General features: G+C 37.1%; 1 protein-coding gene across 4 annotated transcripts in view; it reads right to left on the bottom strand.

Annotated features, from left to right (window-relative positions):
* Positions 1-10776, bottom strand: part of LOC103156352 (casein kinase I) — a 29413-nt gene extending 18637 nt beyond the window's left edge. The window contains exons 1-9 of one of the 4 annotated variants that reach the window (XM_016664272.1): positions 10637-10776; positions 7316-7480; positions 6562-7020; positions 4909-4978; positions 2338-2486; positions 2014-2248; positions 968-1053; positions 766-850; positions 487-635 (exon numbers count right to left, since the gene is read on the bottom strand). In XM_016664272.1, the coding sequence (XP_016519758.1) occupies positions 487-635; positions 766-850; positions 968-1053; positions 2014-2248; positions 2338-2486; positions 4909-4978; positions 6562-6828 (1041 nt within the window). In that variant the 5' untranslated portion in view covers positions 6829-7020; positions 7316-7480; positions 10637-10776. Of the gene's footprint in view, positions 1-486; positions 636-765; positions 851-967; positions 1054-2013; positions 2249-2337; positions 2487-4908; positions 4979-6561; positions 7481-10636 lie in introns of all 4 variants that reach the window. The other 3 variants (XM_016664273.1, XM_016664271.1, XM_007578357.2) reach the window with 3 other exon arrangements.
* Positions 10777-18624: the final 7848 nt, after the last annotated feature.

Raw genomic sequence — 18624 nt, 5'->3', positions numbered from 1 at the left:
TAATTAAAAAATCTTAACTTTGCCCTAATACTTCATCATAGAGTTGACCTAAATTCAAAGTCCAGAAGCTGCAAAACACACTTTGTTTTTACAAAGTGTTCACTTTGAACTATGGAAACCCAAGGAAGGCATTGGTGAAAACAATCCTGATATTCCACAAATAACACCAAATATTTGATTAATCAATAATTTGATGCATCACCCAGCCCTTTATGAAAAGATTTCTGAGTTGGAGACAGATTTGAAAAATCACGTCTCTCACCCTGAACTATGCTGAACCTTCTGACACGTCCACAGTGGCTCACAGTGCCAGTGCTTGCTGCTGAATGATTTGAATCTCTGTCTACCTGAACCCAATCAGACGACCACAACACAGCCTCCACGCTGTGCTGAACTCAGCAATGATTGAACAGAAAACCTGCAAGAAGATCTCATCAGAGTAACCTACTGCATGAAAAGAGCACAGAACACACACTTATCACTAACCAGTGGCTTTCCGGTCCAGTCATACTGATAATCGAAGATGTATCCGTTCCTGTCGAAGAGGTCTGTGAAGAGTTTCCTCAGATAGTCGTAGTCTGGCTTCTCGAAAAAGTCCAGCCGCCGCACATATCGCAGGTATGTGGCCATCTCTTCTGTTGTTTTCACACAATGGAAATTCACGCACATACACAGTCAGCCAGCGGAATCTGATACTTTATCACAGTGTGCAGTGAATAAAAACTGTTTTTGGCAACAAACGCACATCTATTTATGATTACAAACCTGGGAAATTCTCACAGAGCACCTCTATCGGTGTGTCTCGCTTTGTGTCTCCTATTTTCTGATAGCGTTCCTTCAGAGTGTCGGCCTAAGGCAGAGAGGAGTGGAAATAATCCATGGCAAGGTTCCACAAGGAACCTTGCCATGGATTAATAGCAAATGTTTCAACTTAAAAATAAGATGAGCACTAATTGTTTTTTCTTACCTTTAGTCCTTGCCATGGCAGGCTGCCCCGCAGAAAGTACATGAACATGTGGCCTAAAGCTTCCAGGTCATCCCTTCTGCTTTGCTCTACAAAGTCAGGAGAAATAAACCTGAGCAAGGATGTAAAGCTGAAGATCAAAGCCTGAATAACATTAGAGTTTGCTCTATAAAACACTGACAAGGTTTTTACAAACATCTGAAAATTCTAGCATTATTAGAATCAAAAGCAGCTTAACTGATCAGGATTGTGTGAGCAAACTTCAGTTTTCAAGTGCTCTCAGCCTACACACCAAGTATAAATAAATTAACTTTAGAGGAATAAAATAGAGAATAAAGAAACAATATGTACATGTATTTACAGCCAATTTGCTCATTTTTATGAAGAATGAAAAAGAGGTGGCTCTTTGAACCTTCCAAATAACTAAAAAACTGACAGAATGAACTAGTGCTTCTGAAATCATACATAACAAATGAAGGGCTTTCAACTTTACATGGAATACATTCACTGAATGTCCTCAACTGATCTGCACTGGCAGTGTTATATTATAGTGACATATAACTGATATACCAGTAATACCTCCATCTATTTTTCTTATTTGATTGTGTTTTCTTTTTTTAAGATTTCTTTCACCAAAACAACCAAACAAAACACAACCCAGAGAAAAGCCCATCCATAAAATGGTGGGGGGTTTTTATTTGTTTTTTTTTAAGATTATGCATTTCCTAGGAGATCACTAGTTGTCCTTTTTAAACATGTTATATTTGTGGCTCTAAACTGGTTCTGTTTAGATTGGCTCTATGGATGGTGAAGGTAAGTAAGCCTCCTGCTGCAGAACTTCCTCTACGGCCAACTACTGCCTTATGTTAAAAAAAGACTCCGTTTTGAGTCTGGTTTTCAGGAATTGAGACAAAGTTATTAGTTTGCATCACTGATTAATTAGTTTGCAGTGATTAATCAATAAGCAAAACATGTGCCAAAACATAAGGCACATGTTTTGGTCACCACATCTCATGACTGCATACAAAAGCAGTCGTAGAAACACTTACCTTTCCCCAAATGTGTATTGATGCTCATGTATCTGGCAGTTCCAGTCAAACTCTTGTGTTCTCTGTATGGGATATGTTTCTTTGTCTCAGGGTCTATGTATTCTTTTGCGAGGCCAAAGTCTATGATGTGAATGGTGTGTTGCCGTTTGGAGCCGGGTCGGCCCACCAGGAAGTTCTCAGGCTTCACGTCTCGATAGATGAGGCTTCTGGTGTGCACAAACTCCATTCGGGTTATCTGAGGGAGACGACGACATCAGCACCATTTACAACAATCAGATACGAGCTGTTTCTGAGGCCTGAGACTTAAAGAGCTAAATGTCTTACCAGCTGTATGGCTATCATGAGTACAGTTTTTAGAGAGAAAGTCCTGTCGCAGAGGTCAAACAGGTCTTCTAGGCTGGGTCCAAGCAGCTCCAGAACCATGGCATTATATTTCCCACATGGTCCAAAGTAAAACACCTGAGGTACACCCTCTGAAGGACCAGCAGAGGAAAACAGACAACAAAACCATCAATGGCTTTTTAAAAAAAATAAAATAAAATAAAATAAATACTTTCAGTGCACCACACTGAATCTCACGAGAAGACTGAAAAAGGTTAGCCTGGTAAATACCAGCCACTACTTTGTCCAGAGAGTCTGGGCTCTAGACTGTTGAGAAGCGATTCTGTCCTGGAGTGTGGACTGTGTGGAAGTTTGCAATTCTACCCACTCAATAACCTATGTAATACGCCAGTTCGACGTTATGAAGCTTACCAGAAATTGCCTGTGCACTTAATAACCATCCGTGTTATTAGTTCAAGGTTAATTCAATAGTTGGAAGCCTGACCAACACAGACTGAACAACTTCCTTCACTTCTGTTGCTCCCACTGCTGTTTTGGACTTCAATTCCAAAACAGTGCAGGAAATCAACATCAACATTCACAGCTTCTTATGTTCAATGATTAGCCTGCTAGAAAACCTTCCAGAGGCAATCCAAGTGAATTGGAGAAATCCAACACTGTGCTGTGAAGAGAGATTGGAATCGTGCAGAATTGCATAGGAAGGCAATGGCCAGGCTAAAAAAAGTAAGAGTCATTAACAACAATATTGAAATCTGAAATTGTGGCTTAAATTTAAATGACTTTGAAAGTTTCATTTTACAAAAGTAAGAAGATATGAGAAAAATCTGAAGATTTTCACTTCACCATCACCTCCATCAGGTCAGATGTATCAAACCAAAAAGTAGTGGGAAAAACTAACTGTTTTGAGGCTGCATACCATAATAATTAGAATCTTAAATAGTTCCATCCGCTGCTTTTATACTTGGCAGATTGCAGTTTTCTGGCCAATCGCCGATTACTGATCTTTAAAAAGCCTGACCTGCCGATTATGATTTTGGCTGATACCATTTTTTGTTGTTGTTAATTTTGCAAAACATAGCAAGAAAGTTGCTGAGTTGGCAACAGTGTGGTGACTACTGTTAACTGCAAACATGACCTGGTGGGCGAGTCTCTCATAGCAGAGCAGACGAGGACGGTGGTTGATTTTTATATTTTTGCCAAGGGAGATAAGATCAGTGGTCAGCTTCAGATCTAACATCTAAGTATCGGCTGATCTCCCAAAATTAAAGACTTGCAAAAGCTTGTTAAGGTTTGTTAGGGGTCCTTCTGATGGCCAACAATACTTTGGTGACTAACAAGAAGAGTTTACGGTTTGACATAACAAGATAACATGTTTTCTGTGTCTGCTCTCTTCTCAAACCCACAGTCAATTGTGGCAGACAGCCGCTCACACTGAGCCTGGTTCTGGTTCTGCTGGAGGTTTCTTCCAGTTAAAGAGGAGATTTCTACAATTTTTTTTGCTACATGCTTGCTCAGGGATTGCTGCAAAGTCAACCACACAATGAAAGTGAGTGTATACCATCAGTGCATGTTCGTCCAGGAGGAGTGAATGCTGCAAGTCAATGACTCCATGTTCTGCTGGGTTTGTTTAGAAACTGTTTACCAATGAAATGTAACCAATGTGGAATCTGTTTGTATGATTGGTTTTAGTAAAGTAACTAAAATAATAATTACAAATAATAAGAGATTATTTGTTGTGAATTAAAACTGAATATATCTGGTTTCCATAAAATTAAGAGTTCTGACAAGAGACATTGATCATCATCTCACTGTGGAACGCAGCATAAGCCAACATGTGAACAGTCTGTCCCTGAATTTATAGAATGCTTGATGCAGACCTACTCAGGTCCACTCCACTTCAGCAGTTAAATAAGGGACATTCGATATTATGTGTGCTCAAACCTTAAATATATGCAAACACCAACAAAAGTTAGGGAAATTTGGATTTTTGGGTGTTAAGTTCACCTTCTTAGGTGACCTTCTCTAAACGTTTGAATGCACATGTTCAAGTGTTCAATGTTTCAGTTCTTCTTGCACAACTTGCTCTTCTTCTAACAAGGAGCTCAATGGCAAAATTCACAACAGCAGTTTCATCAGTCAATCATCAATACATTTTCAATCAGAAATGGTATTTGAACAGTCCTCTTCATCGTGATGTTCACATTCTGATATCATGAGGCCAAGATGGCACCAACAACTGATGAACCGTACCTCGGCACTGAGGTTTCAAACAGGATGCTCTCAGACCAACTGACCACTGAGCTTAGAGCGCAATCAGCTGGTTACAACAGAAACTGGAAGAGTCACAGGAGGGTATAGACGTGACGCCCTTTAGCGGCTCAACTCCTTGCACTTTAAACACAGATGACACTTTTATAATATATCATTGCAAAGAAAACTTTTGACATTTTCCATAAATTTCACCCAAAAGCATATACCACATTTTGTGAGTGGTGTATGTTCATCCTTAAAAACTAAAAACAGATGCACCTACAAGGCATTGTCATCCCTTACCTGAACTTCCCAGTTGTTTGTAGAAGCGATATTCTAGATGCAATTGTGGTGCTCGGGACTTGATGGGTTCCTGTGAAAGGACCAAATCAGAATCAGAATCATCTTTAATGAATCTTCATGAACAGCACTGAAACCTGTCCAGTTAAATCCAAACCTTTGTGAGAAAATCAGAGATGTGATTCAGTCCATCTTCAACTAAGCTCAGCATTGTACATATTGAATTATGATTTCAGCTCTTTTCACAATTTTGTTTTATTGGTACCAAATTCTTTTTAATTTTTGGCAATAAAAACGAACACAAACTGAAATGCACATAAACAAAAAACACCACAACCACAGAGCAATATTGCACTGGCAGCAACATGCTCTGAGGTTAGTTTTCTCTTTTATTGCCACAGACTCTTTTTTTGGGAGGGATTGTCATGAATCACTATGAAAACAGAGTTAAGATCATCAGTCCAATTTATTAAAGCCAAATATTAAAGCCAAATAAGTGATAACATTATTTAGGAACAACAGAGAAAGACCAGTGCTGTAACACAAAGTGGCCCCTGGCAACAGAATTCCCGTCCTTTTTGCTCCTACATAAGCTATGCCCTAAAGAGGGCATTACCCTGTGAACTTTACGTGCGTATGTATGTGCATGCAAACAGCTCAAAGAGAGAGAAAAAAACACAGAATCATTTAACCGTAACACTTTAGATGGAACAAGACACTTTGTCAAGTTGGACGAAATCATGAACAGCTTTTGGTCCAAAACTTTCACCTGTCTGCTGGAAGTTCATGATAAAGAGAATTTTCTTTTCAGCATCACCAGGTTCAAGTATGCGTAGGAATAGAAAAGAATGGATTCACCAGAAGAAAATGAAAGTATTGTTATGGCTTAGTCGTAGTCAGAACTAAATCTGACAGAAGATCTAAGGGTTCACCTGAAGTTGGCTGTGGACAAGAGATGTCCTCATAATGTGGGATTTGGAGAATTTTGGTGAAAGGGGGATAACGTTACAAAGGCTAGGATGCTGATATACTGCAACTGAAGACTGGATGCTGAAACTGAATGAAAAGTTGTTTCAACTATGTTTTTTTTCTCAGGGTGTGCACCTTTATGTAGTCGGGTTACTGGAGCTTCATGATTTTGTGTCTCTTTTCCAGAATAAAGACAGTGGACTCCCTCCAAGGAGTCCAGTCAAACTTATCAAGTCAGACAGGTGACTAAGAATTTATTTAAAAAGTTCGAGAAGTTTTTTTTATTTTTCTTTAGGTATGTGAGAAACAGGAGACAGGGCAGCCATCTTGACTCTACCGAATCAATCAGGACATCAAAGTGGCAAGTAATTCACAGCTAACAGAAAAATAACTCTCACCTTCTTGGGATAGTTAAACTACATAACACTCAGCACTGGGGTTCTCATTTGTAAGGAAATTACCTTAACGTCTTTAATATCTGAGGACTATTGACCAATTCTGTAAATATTTTTATTTTTTTTATTTTACATTTATTTTACTAGGATTAAAAAAAACACCTTGAGATTAAAAACCTATTTTTTCAAAAAAAGTCCTGGCCAAGAGGAAACAACAAATGCACAACTGTAATGTATTGGATTTAACTATATAAAAACGTTGTTATATACACAGCCTGAAGAGGATTTTTACCAGTTTGATGGCCACATATTCATTGGTGTACAAGTTCTTTCCAAGTCGTAGTTCTCCAAAGTTCCCACACCCGATCTTCTTTCCAACCCGGAAATTTGGCCCAACCATCAGAACTCCTGAGCCGGAGCCAGCAACTCGGCCGCTGTGTCCCGATCTTCCCCCAGCCTTCCCAGACATCCTCTTCCCATCCTCAGCCTCCCCCTTCCCTCCACCTCCTCCGCCTCCACCACCTCCTCCTCCACCTACTCCACGCTTGTCAAAGTCCATCAGTTTGTGGTAGCCTGGCCTCTCCACGATTAGGCTGATTCCATGCACCAAAACAAGCACCAAAACTACTGCCTCACGGCTTGATTTCCAGGTCTTTCAGTGATCCAACTCAGAGGCACACACTTTGGCTTTAAAGGGTGAATTGAATTAAAATGTGGAATCTTGTGCGACAATGGTATGGATACAAGATGACTAAAAACAAAGAAAAAAGAAATGGATTGGAGTTAAAGAATGGGATAAAAAGCGTATTTGACTGAAAGTGCATCAAATTTGAAGATTACAGGGTGAAGAGGAACAATTAGGAGTGACTTTCTGTCCCCCTTGCAGGGGCCAGAGATGTTAAAGGAAGTTGAAGGACTGATGTGCAAGGATATGAAGCTAGCCAAATGCTGGCATGCTCTATAAAACGAGAAGGGTGCCCTTGTCTAAGGCTTAGACAAGTCGGTCTAGCATGTCAACACTCAGTAAAGGAGTTCAGAGGTTTCACCTCCGACCTTCAGCTAGGACAAGACCTAGAGCTGCTATCTGACTTCCTGCCATACGTTTCAGGAACCGAGAAGGACTTCAGTACCGGTACCAGCACCGCTACTTGGTCAATAGCACCACATAAGGTTTTGGTTCACGGCTCCAGAAATGCTGTACACTGGGAAACCTGAAAAAAACATACAGAAATAGATGATTTAGTTCTCATGTCCACTCATAATGTCATGGATTTTAATATTCAAGTAGTCAATGATTGATCTGTGACTTCATTAAAAAGATCAGCCCATACAACAAAGTTGATTATTTGTGTGTTTTGAAAGACACCCAACAATAACATAACACTCCCAGGTGAGGCCTGTGTTTAAACGCTGCCACTGTTCATACATGCTCTGTGCCAGAATCAATTGCACTGACTTATGCTACATGGCATGAATTAAAGCAATACTTTGTTTCACTGAACACATAAACTCTGTGGTGCAGAGTCTACATTATACTAACTACATATGAAAGCAGCCTGTTTCTGCTGCAGTCTTTAAACTGTGTCCACTTTTATCCACATTCAGCCTTTTACTCATCTTCTGTGTCTTATCTACATAGAATAACATCAGGCTGCGAATCTGTTAGAAAGATGCCTGAAAAGCAGTGATAGAATTTGCTTTATCTCACTGACTGACTTTGTGAAAAAGGCTCAAAGTTACTTTTTTTGATTTAAAAAAATAAGTCCAAGGAAAGATAAATGTACATAGCAGAAAAACAACATAATACATGTAAAAATATTTCATTTCCCATTGGGATTAATATATATTTTAATTAAAATTTAAATCTGCAAAAATTGGAACAGGCAGACCAAACTTTAAAAAAAATAATAAAATCAATATTAAAGATCAGATGTAGAATTACAAACAAGCATTTATAGTGACTATTAGTGTCCTTTATATTATGGTGATCGTTGAGCAGGAAGCTGCTCTGTGGATTAAATAAAGTAAATACTTTTTTGATGTGTTTTTGACCTATGTTGACATGTGAACAACTTTTTGAGGAGAATGACTCTTTAATTACTGTAAGCTTAGTGAAGCAAAAACTGCAAATAAATTCATAAGGAAAAAGTATAATCAACCCAGCCTAATGAAAGGGCAAAGGAGAAACAAAAGTCTGTAGAAGAAGAGGAAATGTCTGAGACAGAAGTTGAGTCTGTCAATGCATCCATGCTGATGTCATTAACAGGAAAAAAAACAGAATAACGTGACCCCTGTAGCACGCAGTGACACCAGCACAGTGATAACAAGCTTTCCTCCTTTATTGTTTATGCAATTTCTCAAAATGCTTAATGAAAAAAAAAAACATATACGGTTTGTCAGATCATCAACAGGTATTGTATGGGTAATTAATAGATCAAACAAAAATCTGAGGACGAAGGCAGCAACTAGTTCATTTTTTTAGGGAATTCTGTGCATAGAAAATAACTACTTTGTAAGAAAATAAAAAAAAGCTTCAACAGTGCAGATGTATCAGCTCTTTGCTTGAGAATCTCAACTCATTGTGAATGAGGGAACCATAATCAGCTGAATTTAATAAGGTGGGAAATTAGGTTGCTTGAAAGTTAACAAAAAGCAGGTAGGCTAAAATCAGATTTCATAATAAAATGTAAAAAAACAAACAAACAAAAAAAAACTGCTGCTTGGCTAAAGTTAGATCTAAGCCTTTAATTATACCCTTCAAAGCAGGTCAGGCTCTGTTGTTGTTTCTGCCCTCCCACAGCAGCCTCTGTCAGATTGAGCAACTCACAGGAAAACAGATAATCAATGGTGTTCTGTAGCTAGTGGTAAGGAAGGGTTAGACACGTTCACTCCCACTACATGGTGCCCCGGCACAAAAAACCAAACAATAGTCGAATTAGGAGGTCTCATATAAATGTGTTCTAAATAAAAATAAAACAGCAAATGTTTGTGCATCATGCTTATTGCACAATCTTCAACACAGTCTAAGGTCCTAAAGTACGGTAATCAGTGTAATCTTTTTGCAAAAGAAAACTAATATGAAATTATGTGAAAGAGACATTAAGAATATAAAAAATATACAGCTTAACTAATTTCTGTTTAAAAGATGAGCAGGAAAACGGACCAAGATATTAAATTTAGTTTTTATTTTTTAAATCACCTCAAAAAGGTGGTGAATCTTCCCACTGTGCAACGCCTTGCTGTGTTTTGCATCATGGCCTCCACTGAGCTGTCAACATTGAGCCAAGCAGTGGTAGTTTTATGTGTAGTCTGCATTCTGTTAATCTTACGCCTACATGAGAGCACAAAACCTCAAAAGCAAAAGTATTTTTTTCCCAGCATGCCACTGGCTCAGAGCCTGACCCACATTACTGAGCAGAAGATTCAACAGTTCGAGCACCACAGGAGAAATCTCATCAGCAGAGACCAAAACACTCTCACCTCTTATTCAACCCTTACATTCACTTTTGTCTAGAAAATCACTGGCAAAAAAAAACTTACACGTGCTGAGCAGCAATGGCGTACTGTTTGATTATACCTTGTACACAGCAAACTAATGTATGCGTGCAGCTCGGCGCTGAACTGAGTCCCTTCCATTGGTGATCAGAGCTCTTGATGTTCAGGGGAAATACTGAACATCAACATGGCCTTGGTTTACCACCCGAACTCCACTGGACTTCATTACATCCTACTCGCTTCATAACACGACTTAATAGGAGAACCAGCGGGCACACCAAAGTCAGACTTTTCGCATCAGCATGTACTACTATTTTGTACTTGGAGACGAAAAGTTTGTGCGATGAGCTAATGTTAGCTGAACACCTAAACATTCAGGTTCAGCCTGGCTACTACTGTAGGCCTGCTCTTAACATTTGCTACTTGTTTATTCATTAAACCCCGTATTTCTTGTGTTGTTGCACGGCAAGCTACACAGAAAGAAAACAGCACAGGAAGTTGGGTTTTAGGCCACAACAGTTTCTGTGCTTGGCCTGAAGATGTTGAGGTTCATTGAAACAAATTTAAAGTCGCAGTCTGGAGAAAATATAGCGGCAAAAATGACTCGCGGTTCCGCAAGGGAAGACAGGAACCATATGAAAAATGGCTGCGAACAGTTTAGCTGGATAACTATATTATCAATCATAAAGCTTTCAATAGCTTCTGAGGTAGCAGTGAAACGTAGCTTGTCAGAACCTACCAAATGCTAACATGTTAGCTAGCTAGCTCACTAGCTACCGCTGACTTTCTGCCTTACACCTCATCATACGGAAACACAACGAACTCACTCCTGCCTATACATTTAACCAGAGTTAAAAACAAGTCTTACATACCTTAACTGACTGTCTGTGTTCTTATACTTCCTGTTTGACATTAACTATGATGGTTTTCTTCGACTCGTTTCCCTGATCATCTCTTTTACTGTGCATGTTTGGCTAACCAACTACAAAGCTGCGCCAATGACCTAACGCTGTTTGCGTAGATACAGTTGAAAATGTCGGTCCTGAGAGAAAAACCGAACGTAAATGTACTTGAATAAAATCTACATACATTTTGCGTACCTGTATGTGTGAGAAAAACAGTAGGCACAAACTGTTTGAAACTTTTTTTTTTCCATATCCACTGATCTACTCGGAAAGTTTTTTATATTAATGTATTGGCTCATTGTTCTTGTATATTTATTTGAAATAGAATAACCGCGAAAGAAAATAATGTGCTTTTGTATACTGTAAAACTTAAAATATTAAATTAATTTCATTATCGGAACAATTATTTAGATAAGTACACATGATTCCCAATCGGATATATTTTTATGGACAGAAAATCACTTCAATTCAAAAATATTTTATCCCAAAAGGAAATTAAATGTTGTCATAACCCATATCAAATTATCTTCATAGTTTGTTGTGTATGCATACAGAACAACTATTACTGCTTGTTTATTTCTAGCCAAGAAAATCTACTTAAAAGAATAAGTCACTACATACATATTATTATCATTAGCAAGGGAAAAACACAATTTAAATATGTTCTTTTTTTAAACTAAAACTGACCAAAATGCAATGTTACATTAAAAGGGAGAAAGGGAGAATCAAAATGCAGACAGTTTCACCAGGACGCCTAAAGTGAGAAGCCCTACCTCCCCTTCCTTAGACAGAGTTTGGGGAAGAAGACGGGAGCTGATCCTATGAGAGGCCTCATGGGCCAAAACTTGCAAACTCTCACATGTTCTATCAAACTCTTACTATATGCTTTTGCTTTCAAACTCTTTTATATATATATATATATATATATATATATATATGAGCAGTTGCAAAGAGTGCATGCAAAAAAAATGAATAAAGTGGGACAACGTTGTTGTTTGGACTTTCACGGTGTTCTTAGTTGTGTAGATAAGAGTGCTGAACAATCACACGCGTATTTTTCCGCCAGGGCGGTGCGGAGCGGTGAGGAGGAAACCATATTTGATGGACAAACGCTAATCTACGTGTAACGGGAAGTAACTGATATGCAGAGAGAAGTAGAAACATGTTGGCGCTGGTGATAAGTTTGATCTCCTTGATTCCAGCTAATGGTGAGACTTTTATTAATTTTGAATCAATGAAACAACGTACATACTAATTTGATGCACATGCCAAGTGCTGATTTACTTGTATTTTGTAACATTGAAGTCCATTATGGACTTCAACGGACTTCATATTATGCTATGAAGTCCATTCAGTTTTAGTATTTTCTTCTTCTTCATTTAGAAGAGCCTCAGTGGTCTTAGATCTTTAGATTTGCGTGAGGTACCATAAACATACTTTGCCTAATGTTTCTGAACACTTTGGGATTATAAACTAAATTTAACTGCATTGTGATTGTCACATTCATTACATTGTATGTAATGAATGTGAATCTGTCTATGAAATTTGACTGATTTGATTATACATTTTCATATGTTAACTGTGTGTTAAAAAAACAAATTAAATTCAATTGATTTTAACTCATACAGTTACACAACAAGGCTAATCTACAAGACATTAGTTAAAAAACTACCTAAAAGAGGAATTAAAAGCTAGACTTATCCAGACTCATGGGAAGTACTGCATACAAATGTTATGATATTAAGCAGCTGCATGCTTGATTCCACAGGAGCTGCTCATGGAGCTGATGTGAGCATTTCACCTGGAAATGGTTTTAAATATCGAGTCGGAGTAGATTTCAACTTGAGTTGTAAATTTACATTTTTATCCTCCATGCATTTTGCACAGATGTGGAAAGAAGGTGAAAGAAAGGTAGGTCAAAAATATTTTTTCAGATTTCACAGAAATGTTGCGATGAATTAACTCATTAACAAAAACTGTGAAAAACTTTACTGCTTTAACTAATTTAACTTAAATAAAAAAGTCAAAGTTGCTGAAAAACAGATCTAAAATGGCCTCCAACATGTTTAAGTTCTAAACCCAACTAGAAACATGAAAACTATAAGATTCTGAAAGTTGAAAGATCTAGTTATTATTGCAGTTAAATTAATTAATTAAATTAAATGTACCAATTTAATTCCTTTGAAAAGTAAAATGAAAACAAAAATTAACTAATTTGTGATGTAAAATCAAAACAATTAGGGCATGAATTATGTGTTACCAGTATAGTAGAATGTTTGATACATTTGAACTATTTTATTTTCTTTCATGAGTCTTTTTGTTTTTGCTTGTCATTTATTCTGAATGGATTATTTCAGGATGTTACTTTTTTACTACAAGTTTTCTGTACTTACTTAACTCAGAGTTGACTTAGTTCTTTCTCGTGTTCGGTTCTTTGTTCATTGGCTTAGATTCTTATTCTAGTATTAGTCTTTGGTTTTTCGTTCAGTCAGGCCTGTAGTGACCTGTTCAGTTCTTTCTGTACTCCAATTGTGTGAGTCATGCAGTAGTAATCAGTCACACCTGCTTCTAATGTCCCATATCCACCTTCATTTAACAGAAAATGTGGTTCTGTTGTGTGTTTGTTCCAGTCTATTTAGTCTTCAATTCTTTCTTTGTCTCTTTTTGTAAGTCTAGGACTTACACTGTAATGTATATATTTTTTTAAAATAAACATTTTACGTACCTGCAATCAAAATTGAGATCTACTTGTAAATGAATGAATAAATAAATATTCTGTGTTCATTCATTTAATTAGATGAGTCTAATCTTGTCTAATAAATTTACCAAGTATCATAAATGTCAAAAACACCATTTAGGATACTTTTTTTTAATTCCATCAAATTTCCATTGACTGGAACTTTCCTTTCTGCTCCCCTTCCCAGCTTTTCATCATTTCCTAATTTGCTTCTACCTACTCCCTTCCCCAGCTGTGACAAGCTCTTAGGGTTCCTTTGTCATTTCCACCTATACCTCAGTATTTAAGCTCTTCTTTCTCTTTCACTGACTACTGGATCTTCTGCTAAACTTCCCTAAACTTCTTCCTTATTACTTTCTGTTTTAGTTGTTTCTCTGCTGGTTTCCCTGAGCTTCATGTAAATTTTCTTTTCTTGACTTAGTCACTAAAGATTTTTAATATGGTCTGATGCTTTGGTTTGTTGCCTGAAACTGGAACCTGCCACCAGTCCAATTGTTTATGTAATCCAAATTTAAAAACAATATCTACTCTTTAAAAGAAATCCTATTCAGCTGTTTTACCCAGCTTTTAAAATTAACCATAATTTAAGACATGCATTCACATGTAAACAAACAGCTCATCGTAACTGCTTAATGAACCACACTGTTTGAGGACTTTAGGAATATTATATGCATAATAAAACATTTCAGCTCAACGTGGAGTCATGGGATAGGCTTTCTGTAAACGTTGTGATTAGAGTATGAAAAGTCTGTAAAATGTAGATTTCACTAAAGTTACTGCAGAATAATAAACTTAGCAAAATGCTAAGCCCTGGAAGTCACTGCAAAGAAAGGCTGCACGTCTGTGATCACATCATTGTTGGTGTTTGTCTTTCAGAAGTGTCTCATCAACATGACCTCTTCTCAGCCCAATGTGACTGTGATTCTACACATCACATCTGCAAAAATAGCAGACACTGGGAATTACAGCTGTAGCACTCATCCAGATTATAAAACAGTCGATGCAATTAGTCCTCTAGTCTACATTCAGATAACAGGTAAGATCATCATAACTTTGTCTCAAAGGAAGCATCACTGATGCCACACTGTCACATTTGGGAGGCAAAATAAAGAAAAAACAACAACATTTATACACATTGTCTGAGCCTATTTTGTTTTCTTTAGGGTCACAGGCAGAGCTTCAGCCCATCTCAACTGTCAGTGTTCAAGAAACACCATCTGACTATGAAGAGTTATCAGGCCATCACAGGCAAGGTGAAGATTTTCTATAGAATCTTAATTGGCAAGAAGTTCAAGGCCTAAATCTTATTAAACAAACAGCCTTTTACTTTGCAATTTAACAATCATTAACAGAAATGCAAGACAAAATTTACAACCTGTTTTTCATAGCTTTAGAACATTAAATTAAGTTTTTCATTAACTTTTATCAATGATTATTTGATATTTCTTAAAAGGTACAAAAGCACCATTTAAGAATAAATAACACACTGTAAAAAGAAATTAACTGAACCAACTTCATTGAATTGCTTCAATTGGTAACAAATAATTCAATTAAGTTTAAGTAGCTCAAGTTATGTCTATCCAACTCAATATATTATGATCATCTAACTCAATTTATTCAGTTTTTTAAACTGAATTTATTAAGTGTGTTTAGGATGACAAATTTAAGTCAGTCTTTCTCAAATCATTTAGTTTACTTCAAATCAAGAAGGAAACGAGTAAATGATCACTTTTTCATCAGAGTTTTTTGAATCAAAAAACTCTTGCTTTCAAATAAAGACAGACTTTATTTGAGAAGAGTGAGTAATGACAGAGAGGGAAGACATGAAGCAAAGGTCATCAGGCTGGAACTGAACTTATGACTGCATGCTGCATTGAGGACTAAGGTCTCCTTATGGGAGCTGTGCTCCACCCTGCACCACCACAGTCAGTACAGGATCTGTCCCTGGTGAAGCTTGTGTCATGGATACAAAGATGCCATTGGACTTAATTGTTGCAAATACAGTTTTGAGACTGCACTCTGAGAAGTGTACTCTAAAAATACACTTTTTAGAGAAATACAATTGAAAGTTAAAACAGGTCAGAAAAAGTTTGGCTTTACGAGAAAAGATTGATATTTTGACAGCTCAAGTGGTTTTTATTATTTAAATTTTTTTGTATGGAATTATTTGAATATATTCAGAAGCAGTTTATATAGCTTTGATTTCCATAGTTGTCTTGTCATGAGCATTAAAAAAATCAAAACAGCCATTTTGTTTACTTTCTCTTGGAATGTCTTTAGTTTCCATAACTCACTTGTTTTGGCAAATCAGACCCAGGAGAGCAGAGCATACTTCCAGGCTCCTGTTCACTGACTATACTTTTCACAGACTGGTTAATTGAGGCCTGTATTTCTGTTTTCATTTTTTCTGCCAAACAGAGTCAGAAAATGCTTTGTCAATGATTTACTCAGAAGACATTTCTTCCTTTCCATCATCAATTTCTTTTCATATTTACAACAAGGCCAACAGAAGGAAACTAATATGAGTAAGATTTTCATCAATGAGCTGAATTGGCATCATTTAAAAAGTGTTATTTAAATCTGCAAAGAACACAGCTATGCACTGGTTGTGTTCCCACTTGAAACTGAGATCAGTTTTTCTGTTTTCTTTTCTTTTAATCTATACCAAATGTCAACCAGAGGCACTTTACAAGACAAACACCTCCAACTTATCTCCAGTTATATAGCATGCATACTGATTAAAAGTCCATTTAAATTAATCTAATTTATTCCAATACAGTCGAGTTGAAGCATAATAGTCAGAATCACAGACATTCCATTTTGATTGTAATTAATGAATGAGAAATTAATTTAAAAAGACCCACAATTTTTATTGAGTCACTGACTTTGCAGTAGTGCCTCATGGAGCATGTAGACAGTTGAGAGGAATTATTGTTTTAACAGAGACTTATAGCAGATTCTCTATATGTTTTAAATGAAGTTAAACTTGTTAATTGATGGAATAATCGTTTTTGCTCCAGGCAGCCAGGCAACACCCTCCACCCCGACCACAGTGAGCAACCAGAAGCTTTGCAGCACAGACCTACATAAAGAACCAGATCTCTATGTTTCTAGTAAGTTTACATTTTTTTCTGTTACATTTGATGCTAAAACAGGTCATATACATTATGATTGTTTAGTGTCCCTGTAACACTAATGTAGCATACAACCATGTCTGTTATTCAGCATGTCAGAAAGATGGGGGGAGTGAAATCTGTCTGTCTCTATGACCAGGAATTAACACAAATACACAAACACAGCAGGATCTCTTTTCAAAGTCCATCAGCATCTCTTTCGTCTTTGCCACATCATTGAGCATGTTATTTTGACACTGATCACAAGCTCCTTCACCTCCCTCCTGTACAGAGCTTTACGATTGTTGGAGATCGATCTAATAACATCACAATTTCTGGATCCCTTTCAGACCAATCAGACAGTGCCAAAGTACTAACCCTCTGAAGTTTTACTGCCTTTACAAATAATTAACAAAATTTGACTGACTGCTCATTTGGCAGACCTCTATGCTTCAACAACCCATAAAATTTTTCAAAACATGATTTTTAAAATATATTTGCATGTTATATTACCAAGAAACATAGATATTTCCATTTCTTGATTTTCTCAAAAAATGTGGGTTGCATTGTTTGAAAATCTTTGAGATAAACCTGTGAGACACAAAATGCACCAAATTCAGAGAATGACCCGACTGAAAACCTTCCGCGATCGACGTATTGAACACCCCTGGTGTAAAGCATGCTGTTACAACCCGTCCCCAAGACCAATAAGGTAAATTCTGGCATTGGGTGTAACACAAAATCAGTAATCTAAACAGTTGATAGTCAGTAGCAAAAACAAAGTTTATTTTACAGTTTAGGTAAAACCTCAACCACAGGAGACAAAAAACACAGGGAGTCTTTAAGCTTCAGGGTCTCCACGGCCAAAACAACAAACAAAACACCCCCTTTTAACTATAAAATAAAACCACTTTTTAAAGGAGAACTGAAAGAAAATACAAAACCTGAACTCCCTGGCTAACCACAAAACCAGAGAAAACAGTTTACAACAAAAATGGCAGAGAACCCCTACCAGCTTCCACTGTGAACAGAAACACACTATTTTAGTTAGACACTTAATTATTCACAAAACACAAAATGCTAGATCAGTTAAGTCCCCACAAACAGTCAGCTCACAAACAAGATCACGTCAGATCAAGGCCCAGGGAGAAAGGGATCTGACATCTCTGGCATGAAGCTCTTTATGGGGTGGCTGATGAGCTCCAACACATTTCACCTGTGGCAGCCAGGTAAAACTGAAACACAAAGGAAGAGAGCTCTCTCATGAAGAGAGTCCCTAGAGGTCAGTGACCGTAACACATATTCTAATATAAATACTACATTCAAATGTTGCTCAGATATGAGTTTGGTTCAGAGTCACAGATCTAATCTCTGCTACACCTTTACAAAAACTTAAGGCTCTAAATAAAAACAAGTTTTAATAAGTAACTCCACTTAATAAAATTCCTCATAAATATTGATTTATTGCAGTGGTGGTTCTCAATACATACAAGTCATGTGTTATTTAAATTATAACTTAAGTTGCTTTAAACTTTTCTCTTTTTTCATGTTAAAACCTATAAATATGTAGGAATTGAATATTTGGGAAGTGTCATAATTTAAACTTAAGGCTCAGCACCAGAGTTTTCTAGAAAAATATCCAGATTTTATTTTGTGATTTTAAAGGCTCTACGTTGAAGATGGTAAGAAATAAAGGCAGACTTTATTTTTGTTTTACTGTCATCTGCAGTCGCCTCTGCTTTCGGCTCCCATAATGACCTGTTGGCTAGTGTTAACGCACAGTCGCTCCCTCCAATTTCAAACTCTTCCTATTAAAGAGTTAGAGAGCTAAATATAATTGAAATATTGGCTACTTTCAAGAGAAAAAGGAGCTAAGTCTATGAAAGCAATGTAGCAATTTAGCTAGTTTTGATTTCCAAGGCATAAGGTGTCAGTTTATCATCATTTAGTTAAAGTAATGAAATAACGAACTGTTTATTGTCGATGTTTTTCTTCCTATTGAGCAGTGAAAGTCAATAAAACGTGTTACATGTCTTTTGCTTTAGGTATTTACTTACTGGAGGGGGTTTTGTTAGTGCTGAAGAGTCACAGCTAACAGCTAGCTC

Source organism: Poecilia formosa, unplaced genomic scaffold, assembly GCF_000485575.1.
Source record: "Poecilia formosa unplaced genomic scaffold, Poecilia_formosa-5.1.2 Scaffold475, whole genome shotgun sequence".
Classification (NCBI taxonomy): Eukaryota; Metazoa; Chordata; class Actinopteri; order Cyprinodontiformes; family Poeciliidae; genus Poecilia; species Poecilia formosa.
This window is presented reverse-complemented; position numbering and strand designations above follow the sequence as displayed.